We start from the raw sequence: 22,093 nt of genomic DNA, 5'->3' as shown, positions 1-22,093 counted from the left end.
GGTACACACCTATAATCCCAGCACTTGGGAAGCAGAGGCAGGTGGATCTCTGTGAGTTCCAGGCAGCTGGGGCCAGGGGGAGACCGTCTCAAAAGGACCAAAAAAAAAAAGATTGTGAAATTAAGAAAAAAGCATTTTAGTGTAGCCAAATTTCCTTTTTTGTTGTTTGTTTTTGTCTGTTTGTATTGAGATAAGGTCTCCCTGTAGCCCCAGTTGGCCTGGAACTCACTATGTAGACCAAACTGGCCTTGAACTCAGAGACCTGCCAGCCTCTGCCTCCCCAGTGCTGGGATTATAGGTGTGTACCACCACACCTGGCTCAAACTTCCCATTTGAAAGACCCATAAGGAAAGGTGCGAATGACAGCATTCTAACCACTGGTAATGAATTTCTCAGCTCTTCTTTTTAACCCAAGGTTCACTGATATGGCAAAGGTTGGGCCAAAAGAAGGCATTCTCTTCATGAGGGCACCATTACTCCCAAGCTAAAATGCTTACTCAGGGAAACTATGTTCTCCTTTCCACCCCACCGAAGGAAAACGACCAGAATACAAAAGCTAAAGTTATGAAAATACTTAGGAAAAAGAGAATTGGGTCAGTCCTTACCAATGATTTTCCTAACTTGGCTACTTGGTAAAAAATAAATAAATAAATATTACCATTCTCTCAGCGATCGCTGCTGGTAGACCCAGAAAATGATTCCTGGGCACAGCTGAGAACCACACCAGTGCCATGTCATGGCTCATCAATACATCAGGGCAGGATGAAGTCTTCTTTACAGAAAACTTCAATTCAAGTGTGTAAAAGAATAAGACCACACAAGACATAATATGCCAATCAGAAAAAAAAGATTCTTTATAAACTTGGATGGGGTCTAAATTATTCCTTATAACATATATGCACGTGGTCACTCCACCGAGACATGGGATGATTTGCTCTCATTACTTGCTAGGATGGTTTCCAAAGCTTCAGGTTCCCCTGAATGGCCTCCATGATGCTGTATTCATCGCTCAGCACCATGGGGATGGTCCTCTTGGATTCCCCACATGTCCACAGTCATATCATGTCCAGCTGTAAACAAGAACAACATATTTATAAAGGAACCAGGCCAACTTCAGACCTGCTGCTCCGCTGAAAGAGCTTAATGAATGTCCATTGTGGGCATGCACAGATCTCTACAGGTATTCTCTGCCAAGTATTTTAGGAGTTAAACACCAAATATTTCCTCATTTCAATACTAAGAGCCTCTCCAACAAAAGGCTGATAGCATAGTCTACAGTTGTTGCTAAGTTTCACGTGAGGCTTAAAGGCAAGATTTGTTCCAAACTTGAAGGATGGATACACCCACAGCATGGTATAATGAGGTCCAGAAATCTTCAAATGCCTATCAGTCTGCTTTGCTTATATGAAGTTCATTGAGAACACTGAAGAAGTAGGCTTTTTAAAGGTTGTTTTTATTTGTCAACCCACACAAATTGCATGTTATACTGCTTATTTTGGGTTAAGAACAATTTCGGTAAATTATAACATTTTGCTACTAAAGGAATAGCCTCCCTGGTTCTTTTTAGCTCTTCAAAAGAGAAGATTAATCTGAATGAACAATATAACTGAAACCAAGAACACAGAAATTCTCATAATGAAATACCCACCTGATTAAATTTACAATGGTAGTAAGTAAGAGTGTAGGGAGTGTTCGGTGTGTTAGAAATGAACACACAAGTAAAAATGCTATAATAAGTGGCTTTTGTGGTTGTATTTATAGCTCAGAAAATTCAGACTTCAAACACTTGGTATCATTAAAGCACTTACTAAATCGTCCACATCACCACCTTCTTCAAGTACTGCTGCATCTTCATTTGGTTTGTCTTTGGGGACCAGAAACTATAAATAGAAAGTCAGTTACGATAGTAAAATGACATTTTTTGCCTTTTTTGATAAAAAGAACAGTCTGTTCCCACTGTCACAGGCAGACCTAAGGCTTGCTTAGCCTAGCCCCACTGCAAGGCCTCCAAAACAGAGTTTGGCATTTTCTTCTTTGTCTCTGGACAGCAGGGCTAGTTTTGAGGTTCAATAGTCGACACTAACTAATCATCAGAGAAAGTTCTTGTGAAGAGGGTGGAAGTATCAGCGCTTGTCTAAAAGGTATCTCTGGGGGGGGGGGAGTAGCACATCAGCGTGTGCATACATGATCTTCCATTTCTTCTTCCACAGAGTATGCTGGCATATTAAGGTTAAGAAAAAAACACCCCCAAACCAGTACGTTTTGGTCTCTTTTGGAAGGAGTAGAGCAACTAAGCAAGATTACAGTCATCTATTCCTGAACCCAACTGAGGACAAAAGAGGAACAGAGAACAAAAGGAGAGCCGAGGAGCTACTTAATTTTTTATGGAAATCCTTCCCTTTGTATTTGAGTTATGTGAAAACAGGCAGATGAGAAAATTCTGCAGCATCAGTCTACAAAGACCTGGAGCTTCTAAAAGCGGAGACAGAAAAGTCTGTAAGGATCGAGGAATGACACTCGGATTTTTAAAAAGTACTGAGTGGCCCTGGAAATGCTCTTTTTCCAACCTGCCCCTCCAAGATATAATAGCAGGCAATCTTTTCAAATTTCAGGGCATGTAACAATTGCATCTAAGAGCTGGGCCTACCAGTGCCTACCTGTCCCTAAACAGAAGGTGATCTTTTGGTAGCTTCAGGTGGGGGCATTTCCTGAAGCTTCTGTAGGAGTATTTTAAAGGGGATGGTAGAAGGTGGGGCATAACTCTTTGTTATTATTCTGCATGTGATAAGCAAACCTTCCAGTGCAACTCTGCTCTCCTGGAGTGGCCTCCACCCAACAGGAAAAAACGTGTACTTATGCTTTTCTCACTTTCTTAAATGAAAAAAATGCTAAGAACTGTGCCCCCTATAAAACCCTGTTGTTTTTATGGTATGACAGGGATGACCAAGATCTCTGAAACTTAAGACCTATGCATAAAAGTACCTCATTACCACATCATAAATTAAAGTCACCCGTTAGTCTATCAGGCTGCAGGAGCAAGTCTCCGGAAGCACTCTGCTCCTGCACACACACTCACACGCCAGTTCAGAACTGCAAGGAGTAAAGGCTGTTTCTGCCTAACTCGTTCTTCTTTCATTGGCACCATGAGGGAGGCTGTGCTGGTTTGCTGACTTCTCTGGACTTTTTTCCTCATTGTTCGTTAACCTCCATTTTGACTGAGAGACTAAGGAATTCATCTTTTAAGAACGTGTTTGGATCTTCCCATAGTCCTTTGCTGACCCTACCCTAGATGCGGTGCAGAGCTGGGAATCAATGCTATCAGAGACAGCAAAACCTAGCAATGAGGCATAGTCCGAAACAGAACTAGGATGCAGCTTCTGTATCGTTAAGCTATGTATTTATTCTGGGTGATATTAATAAAGATGCAGATAAGTGGAGAAGAAATTCGTAATTCATTTGCACACAGTTAAAAATAAGCTCTCCCCTAGGTTCTCAAGTTAATCTTTAGAGTGTTCTACCTTGCCTTTTCTACATTATCATTAACCAACACAGACAATTTTCTGTATATCAGCAACATATGGTTAAAGGATAAGACTTATATCCAGTTAGGGTAAAAAGATAAAAGACAGAGTTGCTTCTTGCTATAAACTCCTGTGGGGCCACAAATGACCAGCACATCCCAAACAAATGGCAAACTACATGGGCTCACAGTGGCAATAGCCACTGCACCTTGTGCCTTAGCAAAATGGTAGGTTCTCATTGATGAATCTAGAAAAACCCTAATGTTCCTTGGCATTCATCCCCTAAAAGCTCCAATTCCCATTCCCTCCCCTCCTGCAAAGCCTCTTCATATTGCAATTAAAGGATAAATTAAGACAGGACCGTCTGCACAGTATGGCCATGGTATATATAATTAAACACAAATGGTACATCTCTGAGATGAGGCCAAATTCCTAGGAAGAGAGGAGCAGCAGCAGCCGCCAAACCACCACCAAACCAAAAACCAAACAAAACCCTTCATTTCTATCAAGTGTTAAACATCTGCAGCTGATTTTACTGACAGATCTGTTTCACATTTCTTCCTAAGCAAATTATGGCTGAAAGCTGGGCTGCCATCCATTAGCCTTCCCAAAGCCCCGGGCGAGGCTGATCTCTTAGGCATAGCACTCCTCATCAGTTTTTAACAGCAAGTAATTTCTAGGCTGTGCAGTGACAGAGAAGCTAGAGATAAAGCGTTCAAGGACTGGCCTGCTTTCTCAATAAAAGGAACAGTCTCTGAACACAGCAGAAAGGGGTAATAGTCACTTCTGAATCTTTTGTCCTGTTCTTTTCCTTGCAATATGCTGAAATAGAGAATAAACAGAATGGACCCTTGGGTGACACACTTCCCCTTCCCCAAACCACCATCGTTTTCTTGGGATTACTACAAAGAACCTCCTTACCTAGAGATCTTTATGAAATGAATAAACAACTACCTCCTAAACACACTGAGATACAATGCTGGCCACATTCAGAGAAATGCAATCAATAACCTCTGCATAGAACTTCCAGTCGTATCCTTCCATTAAGAATAAAAGCTAACAATCAACTTGTGCTCCAAGCCTTACCAACATTTAAATTAAAAACACATGGCACGGTGTGGTTGCTCATGCATGTAATCCCAGCACTTGGAGGCTGAGGCAGGTGGACTGCCATGAGTTCAAGGTCAGCCTGGTCTAAACAGAGAGTTCTGGGCCATCCTAGACTTCAGAGTTAGACCTTGTCACAAAACAAAAACCCAAGGCTTCTGGCTGATTCCAATACCATTAGGTGATGAAGATTATACAAAAGCATCAGGTTGTGGCAGCAGTGATAGAGGGCTTGCCTAGCATGTGCAAGGCTCTAGGTTTAATCCCCAACAATGCAATAACAAAAAAAATCAAGACAAAAAAAATCAAAGTCATATATGGTACAGTCAGGAGGTGAAGAAATGAGGCTTGGGAGTTCAAGATCATCCTCCACTACATAGCAAGTTTAAGGCCAAGATTACACAAAAAAAAAAAAAAAAAAAAAAAAAAAGACCAAAACAAAAAACCAAAATCAAGATGAACACATAAACTGGGGCTGCATTAAAGCCATATACAGCTTATTTTATTCAATGAAGGTAACAGTGCAGCAGAGAAGTCCTGAAGCCTAGTGCAGAGAACACAGCCATACCCTTTAGCTCTGTTCATTTCTTAGGAATCCTGGGCAAGCTAGCTAACCATGTCATAGCTAATTACCCTCATATAGCCTGTCTATCTCATGGGGCTGCAGTTAGCCTCAGAGGAAATAAAGTAGGTGAAAATGTTTGTGTAAGTGTAAACATAATACTTTAATTATAGTATTATATTCAATGTATGTTCACCAAGCAGTGTATACAAGAATATCGGCCATATATTCATTTGCAAATGCCAGCGTTTCCAAACAAATCAAATGGCCATCATCGGGAGACTAGATGGATACTGTGATGGAGTTACAACAGGTACACTATACAGCATGAATAAAGAAAGAAGATAGCAGTGATGTAACAAAGGGCACAACTCCAAATGTATGAAGGTCAGAACAGGCAATACTACTCTTGAGTGACAGCAGTCAGCAGTGTTTATGCTGGAGAAAGAAGGTTCTCACTGAGAAGGTACTGGGGAGTCTTTTGGGTGGCAGATACCCAGGATATGTGATAGGAATATGTTGGTGTTTACTGTGTGTTCCATTATAATAAAAACTCTAAATGTAAAAGTATTGAGCTGTAAGTATTAGGTAGCAGTGTGGTTTATATTATTACTTTTCTTGTTCTAACACCCAGAAAAACTACATCAGAGATTTAAAGCTGAAAAGAACAAAGGAAAAGGTCACAGGCTCCCCGCCACAGAGGCCGGCGATTACAGAAATTACTCTTTTCCTCTTTCTCTCTCTCTCTCTCTCTCTCTCTCTCTCTCTCTCTCTCTCTCTCTCTCTCTGGAGACAGGGTCTTGCTCTGTATTCCAGGCTGATCTTGAATTAGTAGTGTAGCCAGTGCTGGCCTTGAACTCAGGACCCACCTGCCTCAGTCTCTTAAGGACTGGAATATAGGCACGCATCACCATACCTAGTAACAAACATTTGTTTCTTGGTTTTGGTTTGTTTTATTTTCTGGCAAGCATGTCCAGGGCCTAAGGAGTGCTAGTCAAGTACACAGCCACTGAGTTACAGACCAGTCTGAGAACCAATTATTTTTTTTAATATTTTATTTTTTTATTTTATGTGTACGAGTGTATTGCCTGCATGTGTGTAAGTGCACCCATGTTGTGCAATGCCCTCGGAGGTCAGAAGAAGGCATCAGATTTCCCCAGAACTGGAGTTACGGATGGTTGTTAGCCACCAAGTGGGTACTGGGAATCAAACCTCGGTCATCTGCAAGAGCAGTCAATGCTCTTAACCGCTAAGCCATCTCTCCAGCCCCAAGAGAAACAATTCTTAAACTCTGTCTTAGAATACTTCACAAGACATTAGTGTTCTCTTAATCACTCACAAACAAATTAGGTGTACTCTTGAAAGAGGGCACATGACAACCTCTTCTCTGGGTAGACATGGCTGGCTGGTGGACACATGGAAAGACAGCACTGTGGTATGGTGGGGGAGAGGCTGAAGTAGGAGTCCATGGGTCTAGGTTCTGATCAATTCTGCTAGCCAACAGCTAGCTGTGAGGCACTGCTAATTAACTTCCCCTTTAGATAGTGTTGATGAAATAGCTGGATTCCTCAAGTTCTAAGCTTCAGCAATACTAAAGTGGAAAATAAACAACAATAAAGAAGGAAAGATTAGGCAGTTGCAAAGAAAACAAATGCTAAAACCGTGTCCTCTGAAGCTTATATCAGGTGAGTAAATACAACTCAAGTCTGAAAAAGAACACTCTGAAGCTGAAAGGATGGATCTCTTTCTCCCCCATGTTCTCAGCAAGGAGTAAAGAATGGAGGGCCAGGGTCAGTCCTAGAACTGGATTCCAAGCCAGCGCCTTGCTGAGACCTCTCCTATCCACCACACAGCCAGACAACAGATGGATGAAGGAGCATAGGCTACGGAAGTACTTTACCCACGAACACTAACAGCAGGCCTAACACTTCCAACAAGGAGCAGAAAACAAGTTAAGCAAAAGAATCAACAGTTTAGAGAAACAATAAAAATGAGTCATGAAGAGCAATATTTGTGCCTAGATTTCAAAAATGAAATGAGAAGTACCAGAAATTTAAACTGCATACCTAAATTTGTGGAATTTTTTTTGTTTGATACAGGGCCTCCCTATATACCCGGGGTTGAGCTTGGACTTGGTGTCCACATGCCTTCTTCCAATTCCGGGATTACAGCGTGTAACATTACAACCATCTTCTTGAAATAATTTTTCTTGAAAAAGTCTCAAAAAGAAAAAAAAAGAAAAAAGTCTCAAGGCAGATTTACCTCCATGTCTCAAAGAATCATGAGATCCACTTATTTCTGAAGCATACAGAAGAAAAATGGCACTCTATAAGATGTTCTGTAAGCAAAAAGCTCTAATTTAAGTTCCATTTCAAGTGAACATCCTTAAATATTTCCTTTCAAATGTCAACATTTCATAGCAAGAATGTGATAACATGCTAACTTTAAATAGCTTAAGATAAACATCTTGAAAGAACGTAGATGGATTGTGAGAATGGTCTAGCTCATTGATGAGAGTCAAGTTTCCTTAAATAATTTGGGAAGTGATCGAGCCAAACACCTGAGGAAATGTAAATGAATATTCAGTGCCTAATCAAAGTGACTATACTGCTCTAACTAAGAGAGAGGGTTGAACCCTATCTCTCCTACTAAAGCCAAAAGGAGGACTGGGGAGATGGCTCTGTTGGTAAAGTATTTGCTGCACAAGCATGAGAATTTTACTTCAATTCCCAGCATCCATGTGAAAAGGCTGGATCCAGCAGCATGCACCTGGAATTTCAGAGCTGGAGAGGCAGTCACAGGAGGCTCCCTTGAAGCTTGCTCATAGGCCAGTCTAGCCAAATTGGTCAGCTCAGGACTAAGTGAGAGACCCTGTCTCAAAAAAATCAGGTGGAAGGGGCTGGAAAGATGGCTTAGCAGTTAAGTATACTGACTGCTCCAGCAGAGGACCTAGAGCACCTACATGGTGACTATGAATCATCATTAACTCCAGTTCCAGGTAATTGGATGCCCTCTCCTGGCCTCCTCAGGTATTACATGCACAGGTACACATATGCAGCAAAATACTCATACACATAAAATAAAAAATAAATAAATCAGCTGGGCGAGGTGTTGCATGCCTTTAATCCCAGCACTCGGGAGGCAGAGGCAGGTGGATCTCAGTAAGTTCAAGGACAGTCTGGTCTACAAAGCGAGTTCCAGGCCAGATGGGGCTACAGGGAGACCCCGTCTCAAAAAGATCTAAATAAATAAATAGATAGATAGATGATAGATAGATAGATAGATAGATAGATAGATAGATGATAGATAGATAGATAGATAGATAGATAGATAGATAGATAGATAGATAGTAATTTTTAATTAGGTGGAGAGTGATTGAGGAAGACACCTGACATTGACCTCTGGCCTCCACACCACACACACACACACAAAAAAAAAAAAGGAGTCTGTTTCCCTGAGCCAGAATCCAAGTCTGCTCTTCTCTCCATCAGCATCTACATGTACACTGTCCGTTCTATACTTCTCTATAAAAACAAACACACAAATTGATGCCATTTAAAAATTTTTTAAAAAGCCTTTGTCTATATGATGGTGGTGTGTGTACATGTGTAAGTGTGTGTGATCAAAAGACAACCTCTGAAGTCGGTCCTCGCCTTCCTCCACAAGGTCTCTTATTATCCTCTGTGTGACAAGCCCTTTACTCACTAAGCATCTCCCCAGCCCTAAAAATATGTTTAATACAAAAGAAAGGGTTCATTTGATATTAAAACAGACACAAAAGCATATTTTCACATAAGAGACATTGACAGAAGGCACCCTGAAGGTGACTCACACTTCAGGCTCTACTTTGTGGTCTTCGGGTCATTCTAAGCACCACTTGGCTACGCCAGTCATTTGTTGAAATGAAGCAGATGGGGAATACTGCATTTTAGAGATTGTTGGTCAAAGGTTCTACTTACAGAACCATTCATTCATTTAGGCCATTTAGGAATGAAGACCTAGTGCAGAGGCCTGGCACTTTAATCTTGCTACCTTTAAGAGCTCACAGTATAACCCCACTTAACCTTTCTGGGTTTGGCTTCCCAGTGGTAACAAGGATGGTATTCCACTCCTGTCAGTTCTTAGCAGGTCACTATGAGGATCACAGAGATGGTACTGGGACCATTGATTCTGGAGTTAAATAAAAACACAATTTTATCACCATTATTTTCTACCATTATCTAGATATAACGTGTGTATGTGTTATAAATGAATATCATATTACATGAAAGTTCTCCAAAATTCAAAATATTATTATATGGGGCTGGGGAGATGGCTCAGTGTTAACAGCACTGGCTAATCTTGCAGAGGACCCAGGTTTGATTCCTAGCACCCACATGGTGGCTAACAATCTCCTATAACTCCGGTTCCAGGGGAATCCGACACCCTCTTCTAATCTCTACAGGCATTGCACAACATGGATGCACTTACACACATGCAGACAATATACTCATACACATAAAATAAAAATAATAAAATATTAAAAAAATATTATTAGACTTGGGTTTGGATCCCAGCACCCACAGAAAAAGCTTGCATAGCTCCATGTACCTATAATTCCATCTTGTCTCTGTATTGTGGGAAGCAGAGACAAGAGGCCCTGTAAGGCTTGTTGGGTACCAGTTCAGCTCCATGTTCAGTGAGATTCTTTGTAATGGTTAAGTTGTTTTTGTCAGGTTATTTTACCATAGCAACAGAAATTAAACTAGGACAGTCCCTGTCTCAAAGGAATAAGGTGGACAGTAACAGGACACCCGATTCTTCCTCTGGCCTCCATGTGTACACAGGCACATGCACACACACGTATACACTCACACACTCACATAGCATATTCACAGACACACAAATATTAAATTAATAAAAGCACTAAAAATATTTTTTAAAAGTTAAGTAAATGGTATTTTCTAGATGTAAAAGGGAGTCTGTGAGGTTAACATACAATGTGCTTTTGCAGAGGCCATGAAAGAAATACTGCATACCAAGGAGGCTCGGCACAGAGCTCTGTAGTTTTAGCTCTATTTATGAACTTCTCATCCGCCATGAGAAGCAGGATTTGTGGTAGTAAAACGTTGCCCCATAAGCAGGAAGGCACCAGACGTCGAGTGGTGGGAGAGGAGTCTCCTCACTATCTGTTCACTGTGTTCCCGCTATTCAAAGATGTGACATTTCCAGAGTTGTCTTAAACCACAACTGAAATCAGTTCTGGTGATAACAGAATCATCTAAGGCCTCCACTGTATTCCTAGCAACTAGATGAAATTTCTCTCTATAGTTTAATTTTCAGATATTGAAATTCCTGATGCTTAGACTCTGTACCCCTAAAATTGGCAGGAGATATCACATTTTCAGCACAGAAAGTCTCACACAATCTGAAAGTGTTGTCTCTTTTTAGATGTCTTTCTTCACTAACTCTGGATTCACTGAGATGTGATACTTCTGTCTAAGATGTGCTTCTGGGAGGAAAATACCTTTTGTAGATCAGCATTTCCCACTTTTTATAGAAACTATAATATGCCCTCAATTCTTGCCTGGGTGAGATTTTCATAGCGCAGTAATGACTAAAATTAAATTATGAGTGAACTTATTTTATTTGTTTAGAAAAAGTTAATGATAATGGTAGTAAGCCTCATCAGGTGAAGGCTGTGAGAGATAGCGCAGGTTACTAAAAGAATGAACTCTGCCTCAAGATGGCTGACATAGAAGCCCTGCCTGAATTTCAAACCTACCAATCTGTCATGCAGATTTCAAACTCGCACCCCCACAATCATGTGAGTCAGTTCCTTAAAATCAATCAGTCCAGGGGCTGAAGAGATGGCTCAGCAGTTAAGAACACTGGTTGTTCTTACAGATTACCAGCACCCACATTGACAGCTAACAACTGTCAGTAACTCCAGTCCCAGGGGATCAGACAGCCTCTTTGGACCTCTGGGGGCATTGCATGACATGGGTGCACTTACCTACATGCAGGAAATACACTCACACACATAAAATTAAAAAAATAAATAAAAATTTTTTTAAAAATCTATCAGTCTAATGGTATATGCTGGACAGACTTGCTATTGAGTCCAGTGATAGTGATAGTCTAGGTTAGACCCAAGCATCTGTCTTTCTTACAACCTGTACAGATTTGTCCAGATGAGTCTGACCATCTGTTGGGTTCTGAATTGGAAACACAGCTTGACCAGAGACAGAAAACATTTTTTCCCCTTTCAGAGTATTATCTGATACCTTTAAACTTTATAAAGTAATGGGTATGTGGCAGCCAGCACCTATGATCAAGGAGGATCAAGCCAGCTGAAGTATGTCTTCACCTGTGTCTAACTTGAGATCCTCTCCAGCTAGACTTGGAGTGACCAACTCCTTGAGAAGGCCTGTATCCACAATCTATGTGTGTGTCTGAAAGTAGAGGCAGACAACCTGAAAAACTTAAGGAGTACCCTCCCTCCTCCAAAGAGATCAAGGCTAATATACTAGGATTGATATTTTCCCAGTGGAGGCTACCTGTTTTTATCCTCTAGCCTAATTTTAGAGCAAACTTGAGTACAGAAAAAACCCAGGCATTTCCTTTTTAAAGGTCTGGGTTAAACTGATTCTGTCTCTCCCTGAACTATTCTTCTATTGGTTCCATTTCTTTGAAGACCTTTGATGGACACATTCTAGTTTAAGGAGGAAAGATTATCCCAGCATTGCATAAAATAAAGCAAACACTTGAGTGACATACTCAAGCTCATGGCACTCAGTACTGACTGTGGAAGAAGCAGCTACGGCACTGTGGTGCCCTGGATGACAATCAGCACCTTAGAGTGTTTCCAAGTTCTAAAATTTCACCCCTCATAGGTAGGGCCCATTTCTGTTCTTTAACAGATGTAGCAAGGTCCTGGGTTCAACCCTCACCACTGCACAAACCAGTGTGAAGATAAATACCTGTAATGTCAGCACTTGCAAGGTATAGACAAGAAGATCAGAAGTTTGAGGCTGGGGAGATGGCTCCATGGGTAAAGTACTTGCTGCACAAACATGAAGACCTGAGTTTGGATTACCAGCACTCATACAAAAGCTGGATAGAGTATCCTGCATCTGTGATCTCTGTTCCTACAGTGACATGGGTGCCAGAAACAGGAGAAACCCCAGAAGTTCACAGGCCAGCTAGATTGGCATACACAGCAGCAAATAAAAGACCCTGCCTCAAACAAGGTTGAAGGTGAAGACCAACATCCAAGGTTGTTCTCTGACGTCCATACCCATGCCATCACATACGTGGGCCTATACTCACATGAACACACACACACACACAAAGATAAAAAAAAAAGTTCAAGTCATATAGAGAGTTCAAGGCCAGCTTAGAATACAGACCTTGTGTCAAAACACAAATAGAAAATAAAGTAAAAAACTAAACAAACAGAAAACTCAACCCTTTTACATGCCAAAATACTAAAATTATTGATTACTGCTCGCTAATTTCTCCCCAAAATAATACTTTGATCTCTATCAAATGCCTTTTCTGAGCTGAGAATCCTTAAGACAAATGAACATTTCCAGTCTTGTCCCTGCCATTCTCCTCCAAGACTCCTGTTCAACTCTCTTTACCACATGCAGCTATCTTTGAGTCTCCATCACAGCCCTATGTTCCTGGAACTGACCATTTGAGCTTAGAGAGGGCACGGTACTCTCATTATTCAGTCTAGTACCAGCATATGGCAGCTTAGTCAACTGCCAGCTGCCAGGCACTGTGCAGTGAGATTTCATCAGCCAGGGACTGCAACTGAAGTATAATGTTAACAAACAATGTACTTTTGAGCTATTCAATTTAATTTCATTAAAATTTCATCACAACCTTGACACACAATGAAGAATTACTGAACTACATAGCCACACATATTTGACTCACAACTGAATCAGATTCGCTACTCAATACATCAAACAAGGAGTCCTCGATCTAACAAATGTGCCAATCAAAAGTTCATGGGGTCTGTATCCACGGGGGTCTTTCACTGAAAACATTTGCCTATCCCTGTTGCTAGGACAAGAGTGTTTCTGCACCTGTTACACATTGATTACTGCTGGCTAATTTCTCCCCAAAATAATACTTTGGTCTCTATCAAATGCCTTTTCTGAGTTGAGAATCCATGGCATTGTCCATTTGGCCTGAAGTTAGACATACGATGAACATTTCCAGTCCTGTCCCTGCCATTCCCCTCCCAGACTCCTGTTCAACAGCTCCAGGTCAAACTCTTATTATACTCACAAGAGAGGTTTTAAAATCTCAAATAAACCATACCCAAGACCTGTCTCAAACCAACAAAATCTCTGAGGTGATTCTTGTCTTTGTTTTGCTTTTGAAGTGCTGGGGAACAAACTCAGCATCTTGTGTCCCAGGGGCCTGGTTCCTCCAAGAACCTGCTGTGGAGAATTGACTGTGGAGACTTAGCTACGGAGGGAGGGGCTTATGGGCGCCATCTTGGGACGGGAGCCACGACCCGGGTGTGCCAGCAGCCAGGCACAAGAATGGAATGGCCCAACATTTACCGACCTGGGGCAAGATTACAGGCCCACAAGTCATGGGTGAAAGCTAGTGATGACTATGGACAGGCCGTGGGAGCGCTCTGGAGTGGCAGGCTCTGAGCTGTGGTGCAGAGTGGGCACCAGGTGCTTGTTTCTTTGTGAGTCACCCCCCCCACGGTATAAACTGTAATAAATTCACATAAAACTGTTATATGGTTTGTCTAATAGTGTAAAATTGGCTCCAAGTCGGCAGGATGAAGGTGCTAAAAATGACAAACTGTGAAAGTTTGGAAAAAGCTAGAGAGCTGATGGCAGCGCTGATGTGGTTTTTACAATGGATTATAAAATATGTAACTAAAAAGGGGCCAGACACGCAGAAGTGTGGGCCACAGCTGTTCTGTAAATGTGGGGGTATGTTGTGGGTATGTCAAGATTTGTTAAAGGTTGTCCAGAGGCTAGAAAATCTTTTACTGGCTCTGGACACAAAGGGAGAACCCAGAGAGGCAGTCTGGCCACTTTGCATAATAAAAGATGTGCCCCAGGCAAGGGAAGCTGAAAAGGCCAGGGAGGTCCTGGCAGATCCAGTTGCAGAGCTGGACAGAGAAAAAAAATGGGACACTTTAACTTGCGTAAGGTCCAAGGACTCAGAGGAAAAGACAGATAATAGTATAAAAGAAGATGACCTAAAAATAAAAGTAGCTAAAGTTGCCCCCTCAGATTCAACTGTTGATACAAAAGGAAAAAAAAAAATTAACAGTGCTGTAGCTAGGAAATACTCCACCCTGGAACTGTTAAAACTAGGAAAAACTTACAAGCAAGCAATCAAAGAGCCCATAGCCACATGGCTTGTGAGAGTATGGGACATGGGAGCAAATGACATTCAGTCTAAGTCCTTCAGAAGCTTCACAGTTGAATTATATAACCATCCATCCGTCTTTGTGATATAGGCAATTCAACATAGGCCAGTGCAGGGGGGAGCAGTCCTTAACGGTGTGGCTGGTTGAAGGCATTAAAGCTACATGGTCGTCACCAAGGGAGACTAACATGATTAGCAGGGGCTGGAGGACTATGAAGGAGAGGCAGGTATTACTGAGAGAACTAGATATGAGAAAAACAATATATGATGTCCGGTTCACTGGGCCACATAAGACTGTTCACCAGAGATATGAAGGAAAGCTTAATTCAACTGGGACCTCGAGAATAGTATGGGGCTTTAATGGTTTTGCTAAGCCCTTTAATGGGACAGGATCTTTGTAAAGTGAGAGAGGCTTTAGCAAATCTAATGATCCTGACCAGCATGTAAAATGTGTCTGTAGAATAACAGAACACCCTAGGAGAGATATAAAAAAAGACCAGACAGAAGAAATGGCCCATTTGGGTTACTCAAAGACAAATGTAGCAAGACTTATATTCAGCCCAAATTCCCAGAGGAAAGATTGATAGAAAATCAAATTCGGTACTAAGGAGTTTCTGGAAGGCTTTAAAACCAGAAGAACAGTTTACAAAAGGCATTCAAAGAATAAAAACCATCCCAGGGGTGGTTAAGAATCCCCAAGGATTAAATAAGATGCAGATGGTTGGGGAAGAAAGGATCCCCTATGATTCTACTCAACAATGGACCCCGCGTGCTGCACACTATGGAGATGCCAAGCAATGCCTGAAAGTGCAATAATGGCTCGACCAGCATATGTACAACTGACAAATTTCTAATTGGATAAGGCCCACTCCTAGGGGTAGAACACACAACTGGTACTGTAGACCAGGCCAACGCCTTGTGTCAAGAAAGGCTACAGGCCTTAGCAGGTACAAGTATACTGTTTAATGACTATAGTACTCCTACTGGGATATCTTCTAGGCATTTGTATTTACATTCATGTTTGTTTAGATGTGTCTACTTCCTTCTATTTGTCTTTATAGTAAAAGAAACACCACTGAGACAGATCAATGGCCACAACTTAAAGATGAATAATGGGGAGGCCCAAGAAGTCATTATCTTGCCATCATACAAGAGAGACCGCCCTACATCTGTCACCCCCTCCAAGGTTCAGGGACCTTAGCGGAAGATTGCCAGAAAGATTGTAAGAGCAGAGGAAAGGGATGGAGCGTGTCCCGGGGGCCTGGTTCTTCCAAGGGGCAGGGCCTGCTGCAGAGAACTGACTGCAGAGAGTTAGCCATGGAGGGAGGGGATTCTGGGCGCCATTTTAGGATGGGAGCCACAACCAGAGTGCAACAGCCAGGTGTGAAAACGGAATGGCCCAGCATTTACCGACCTGGGGCAAGACTATGGGCCCATGAGGTGTGGGCAAAAGCTAGTGGTGACTATGGGTGGGCCACGGGAGCAATCTAGAGTGGCAGGCTCTGAGCCGCAGCACAGAGCTGGGCACCAGGTGCTTGTTTCTTTGTGAGTCACTCCCCCCCACGGTATAAACGATAATAAATTCACATAAAAATATGTTATCTGGACCAACTGTATGGCCTTAAACACCCAAAAGGAAAGTATAACCAAAGATTAAAGGGGCCAATATAATTTTCTAAGATTCCGTATCTGTAGCTAAAGGCTACATAACAAGTAACAATGCCAGACAGGCAATACCTTCTTTTGAGTTGTTGGCCAGGGTGGCCAAAGGGATTACCAGATAGTAACCCAGCAGAGAACTGGGAAAATGAACAGGAGACCCCAATATTATCCAAAGGAATACTGACAAATGATTACCGCTAGATGATGAACAGCTGACCCTCCTAAAACAAAGACCTCTAGATAGGCTGACTAGATTCACCAAAAGGGCAAGTAGTGGGGAATGGCTGGGGATGCCAATAACACAGCAGACAGTAGCAGGGATATCAGAGTATAAGGGCTCTAGTGGGGGGAGGGAGGCTGTGGGAGGGTGCTATCTGGGAAGTGGATGTAAAAAAAAAAATGTTATATGGTTTGTCTGATAGCACAAAAGACCCTAAGAAAACTTGGGCGACAACCTTATACACAGCTGTCCATTAGTCTACCACTAAGCCACATCTCTACCCCTTGATTTTTAATCCTTATTTTTTCAAGAGGGTGGGGGCTGGCACCATGGCTCAGCAGGTAAAGACACTTGCCATCAAGGTTGAATTCAATCTCTGAAACACACATGATAGAAGGGGAGAACCAATTCCCACAAGTTTTCTCTAACCTCCACATGTACCATGGTGTGCATACCCCACCCCACCACCTCCTCGCAAAAATAAAAAATGTAATAAATAAAACTTTAAGGGGTAGAGTGGTACTTCATAGTCTTTGCTAGGATCCAGGCTAAGTGAGAAATACACTGTGGAGTTCAATAGTTCTATAGCTACTGAGACTAGACTGCAGGTAGATCTAAAAACATAGCCATGGGAAAGTGAGTAGATTGAATGTTTCTTCTACGGATGTTACACCTGAAGCATTTTACTTGGCCGAATAAAGAAAGGGCATACTATGTTAGTTACTCTCAAAATTTAGCTTTCTCGTGGCTATAATTCATCTAAAGACAGGCAATTAGCTCTCAATACCTTTTTGGCTTCCTCAGCTGTGACAGAGCTTCCTGGGGCTTCATCTTTGGTGATCAGAGTAATTCCATCTAAAAAGCAATTCACAGAGTAAAAGTCCAACACAAAGAATCAATGTCAACCCCACTTTCCTGTCTACCATAACCTTCCCACCTTTGTGCTGAAGACTTTAATAGCAAATGATGTACACTGTACATTAGTATTATTCTTTCTCCTATTTTTGCTAGTGTGAAAAGCAGTAAAAGTTGCATCTTAAATTCTACCTGCTCAATAAAATTATTTAGGGCTGGAGAGAGGCCTTAGCGGTTAAGGGAGGACCCAAGTGCGATTCCCAGCAACTACTTCAGGTGATTCACAACTGCCTGTAACTCCAGCTCCTAGGAATTCCAAAGCCTCTGTCATCTGAGGGCACTACTTCCACCCATATGCACATACCCACACATATCACACACATACACACATTAATTTTTAAAAAATATTTAATTATATTTAATAAAGTATTTTACACATTTCAAATTCTACCACTTCTTGATCAACTCCAGACCAAAATGATCTCTCCTTCTTTAGAAAGCGCACTTTGTTTACTCCTTTGGAATGGCTATCAACACATCTTTAAGGAGATCTGTCTCAAAAAACCAAAACCAAAAGCAAAGAAAACAAAACAGATGTTTAAATTGCTTTTTATACTTTTATCCAAATGCACCAGAAACCTACTGTTAAAGTCTGCATACATTTCAGCTTGTGAGAGTATTATTGCCTACTGACTATTCATTCACCCTAATGGGATGTCTTATTCTTTAACCAAGTATTTCTGACATAAAAAAAAAAACCACAAAGTGGTTAATGATAATGAGAGACAAGGTGTGTTCCTTTAACTGTAGAACAAGGGAGGCTGAGGCAGGAGAATGGTACAACTTTGAGGCAGCCTGAGCTACACAGTGAGATCCAAGTCAGCCTGAGCTATTTAGCAAAACATTACAAAACGAATCATTTTAATAGTGATAATAATCATGAGAACTGCAAAGATTAATTTGAGAATCCAGAGAATAGAGTTTATTTAACTTGAACCTGTTTCCCCCGACCTAGTCCGTGTTCCTGTATTTCGTATGTGTATCATTTAATATAGTATGTTCATTTTAGTTCAGTGAAGGCAAATCAAAGACAGAAATCCACTGTTTAGTTTTCTCTTCCTCCTATGACTCTTTTCTACCTCCAATGCCTGGTGCATGATACACTTTCAGAAAAGCACATGCATTTAACATCCATTTGTACCCAGAAATGGCACAAGTGGTGCATATCCTCTAAGCAGCATGCAAGCTTTCAGAAAATATGTATGCTATAGGCAGTCAATAACTACCACAACCAATCTCTTTCAGCTACTGAGTCAGCAACAGAGACACAGCCGTGATCTGAGAAGCCCCATTCACCACTCCTCCTAATTGCTTTTGCTCTTCAGTGTAGAGGTGAAAGGGCTGAAAAATTAACTGTCAGGAAAACAGCTGCTCATGTGATAAAATACTGCCTGTTAGAAACTAATTTTGTCACCTGATTAATAGTGGGAAATGTTTCACACCATCTCTTTATGTGTTTTCATAGTATTTATTTTTAATAAATATCTTTTACTCCAGTGCTGAAAGAAAATTGGGTCACAGTCAAAAAAAAAAAAAAAGAGAAAAGGATATGAAAGAAACAAACATCAAGCCTGAAGCAGAGGTAATATGTGTCTCTCTCCCTGTGCTTCATTCCTGTTGGCTGTTGTGACTAAGTATGGTGCCCAGTGGCTCTGGGGCACGAAGAAGCCAGGCTGCTGATAGGAAAACCAGAGCACAGTGAGGAAAAGTGACAGGGAAGGGAAAACCCAGGTGAGTCAATCCAAGAGCTGTTGATCCAGCAGGACCAAATGGCCCAAGAATCTGAGAAAGGGGGGCAATGTCTGCCCACACAGCTGCTTCTGTCAACAAATAGAAAGGCAGAATTCCAGGTACGGATCAGACTGTTTAGATATATCACAGGACACCTATGTTTTACTTGTTATTTATCACTCTATATTTATGCTTATTAAGCAAGAGTTTGAGTTCAACGAATCTTGAGCATTTCCCAAAGCCAACTGGAAAGTTATCAGGTCCCACCTAAGACATCACCTGGTGTAAATTACATTTAGAAGTTATATGTACATTTGGGGGTTAGGAAGATAGTTAAAGCATCAGTGGTTAAAGCATTTGCTACACAATCTTAAGGACCAGAATTTGGATCCCCAGAACTGACATAAAACATGCTGAGTAAGTGTAGAATTCTGCCTGGAATTCCAGCAGAGGCAAGCGATCCCAAAAACACACTGGCTAACAAAACACACATCAGCACGCTCTGGATTTGACTGAGACCCTGCTTCAGTGACTAAGGTGGAAGAGTAATGGAAGATGATTCCCAGCATCAATTTTGGGCCTCCACATAACACGTGTACCCACATACAACATGTGCCCTCACACATGCAAGCATGCATTTCACATACATGCACATCACACACATGAAAATGGAAAAAGAAAATAAAATCAAAGCTATATGTAAATGTTTTAACTAGCATAAATATTGGAAGAATAAAAAAGAACACCTTACCCTGAACAACAATTTCCCAGAAATGACTAAATTGTTTAATTTCCACTTTCTCTCGAAAGGCTTTCAGGAAGCTGTTGAAGTGCTGCTCTTCTGAAAACTGAGGGTGAGTAGGAGCAGAGATGGCAAGTCAGAGCAAATACAAAGCCAAGTGCAATGCAGACCAAACTTGTATTTTGAATCCAGCGTCAATAAAATGTGTTTCTTTAGTAAACAGAAGCTAGCAATTCAGATTTGCTTTGTTCTTTGTGATCCAGAAACCCTTCTATGGAAGGCACAGAGCTTCTCAGAGTCACACAGGTTTTTGGCAGTTATACTTTCCCATTCAGCTTTCCATGTGGACAATTTCAAACAAAACAATAACTTACTGAATGCTCAGATACTGATCATTCAGCTTCAATAACTTTCAGGTCAATTAATCTGTTTTCCCCAGCTACTCAAGATTGAACCTAGGACCTCATGCATGTTGATCAAGTGCTCTACCAGTGAGCTACATCCTCCAACAGTAATTGAACTAACCTTGCTTCATCTGTACACCTACCTCACACATATCCTGAATTAATTTTGAAAGTAAATTTCATATTATTTCATTTATAAACATTTCAGTATGTAGTGTTTAAAAATTATTATTAAGAAAACATATCATCTTAACTCCTTGGAGCATGCCTATAATTCTGGCACTAGGGAAACAGAGGCAAGAGATCAGGAGTTCAAGGCCACCCCCAACTATATGATGAGTTCTATCCAATGTGTTCTAGGCCAGTCTGGGCAATATGAGAACCTGTCTCAAAAAACATAAAGAGAAAGAAAGAGACAGAGACAGAGACAGAGACAGAGAGAGAGAGAGAGAGAGAGAGAGAAACAGAGAGAGGGAGAAAAGGATATATGCCACTCTCCATCATGAAATTTATGAATTCTTTAACAGGAGCAAAGAGCCAGTTAATATTTTGTTTTCTTAGGTAAATATCTTGCTCTTTTTAAAAAATAATTCTACTGTTCAAAAAAGGTCTGAATTAAGATTGACTGATATGTCTCTGAAGTGTCTTTTGCTCCTCTTCCATTTTTGTTTTTTTGTGGTGATACAGGTTGAAACCAGGCCCTCATTCATGCGAAGTCACTGGGCTACCTTCCCAGGCTTCTTTATCCTGCCCCAGTACTAACTGGGCCTGACCCTATTCAGCTTTCGAGATCAGACAAGACTGAGAACCTTCAAGGTTGGCCACAGGCTCCAGCTCTCTTTCTTTTTGCAAGACTTGCTGATACTCTTAAGGGAGTTGTGATGGTTACAGTACAGAGAAGTATTAAGAAACTCTATCTAGCTTAGAGAATTGCTTTAAAATAGCAACACAATTTTACTGCCTTTTTTCCAGTCAGCCAATCTTTCTCTACCCAACTGAGCATCCTTACAGTCTTGTCTTGATTCTACTTTTCCAAACTTTTGTCTTTTATGTGTAGGGAATTTGACCCAACTACTTCTTTTATGCTAATCTAATTTTTACCACTTTCTCATTTTCTTATCATCCTTTGTAAGCACCCAAATTATTCAGTATTAATTTGTTCATTTTTCAGCAAATATTTAATAAGCACCCACAACAAGAACACACTCTACAACTGTGCTCACTTTAAAAATACACTTTCTATGTTAAATTTGCTTACGTCTTCCCTAGAGGTATAAAGACCCATAAGTAATCTGGAAGAGTTTTACAAGTGTTTTCTGAAAGTCCCTGACAAGGGCCAGGGATGGGGGGTGTATACGCCTTTAATCCCAGCACTTGGGAGGTAGAGGCTGGTGGATCCTTGTGAGTTCAAGGCCAGCCTGATCTATAGAGTGAGACCCTGTCTAAAAAAGTAAGTAAATTAATTAAATAAATAAAAACTCCTAACGAACAAACGGGCTGGAGAGATGGCTCAACAGCTAAGAGGCTGCTCTAGCAGAGGACCTGGTTCAGTTTTCAGCACCCATGTGGTGCCTAAAAAAAAAACATCTGTAACTCCAGTTCCAGGGTATTCGACGCCCTCTTCTGACCTCCATGGGCACTGCACAACACAGGTGCACTTACATACATGCAGGCAATACGCTTATACATGTAAAATAAAGTAAAAATAATAAATAAGCTGGGCGTGGTAGCACACGCTGTTAATCCCAGCACTCAGGAGGCAGAGGCAGGTGGATCTCTGTGAGTTCTAGGCCAGCCTGGTCTACATGGTGAGTTCCAGGACAGCTGGGGCTA

At 41.3% G+C, this 22,093-nt stretch overlaps 1 protein-coding gene across 1 annotated transcript in view; it reads right to left on the bottom strand.

The window, feature by feature from the left end:
- Nucleotides 1-830: 830 nt before the first annotated feature.
- Xrcc5 (X-ray repair cross complementing 5) overlaps nucleotides 831-22,093 on the bottom strand; it is a 106,010-nt gene continuing 84,747 nt past the window's right edge. The window contains exons 18-21 of the mRNA XM_008825682.2: nucleotides 19,866-19,962; nucleotides 17,256-17,323; nucleotides 1,809-1,880; nucleotides 831-1,070 (exon numbers count right to left, since the gene is read on the bottom strand). Of these exons, the coding sequence (XP_008823904.1) occupies nucleotides 1,056-1,070; nucleotides 1,809-1,880; nucleotides 17,256-17,323; nucleotides 19,866-19,962 (252 nt within the window). The 3' untranslated portion in view covers nucleotides 831-1,055. The remainder of the gene's footprint in view (nucleotides 1,071-1,808; nucleotides 1,881-17,255; nucleotides 17,324-19,865; nucleotides 19,963-22,093) is intronic.

The sequence above is a fragment of the Nannospalax galili genome, unplaced genomic scaffold, assembly GCF_000622305.1.
Source record: "Nannospalax galili isolate Female #2095 unplaced genomic scaffold, S.galili_v1.0 scaffold127, whole genome shotgun sequence".
Classification (NCBI taxonomy): domain Eukaryota; kingdom Metazoa; phylum Chordata; class Mammalia; order Rodentia; family Spalacidae; genus Nannospalax; species Nannospalax galili.
Note: the sequence above shows the minus strand (reverse complement) of the source record. Positions and strands in the feature narration are given on the sequence as shown.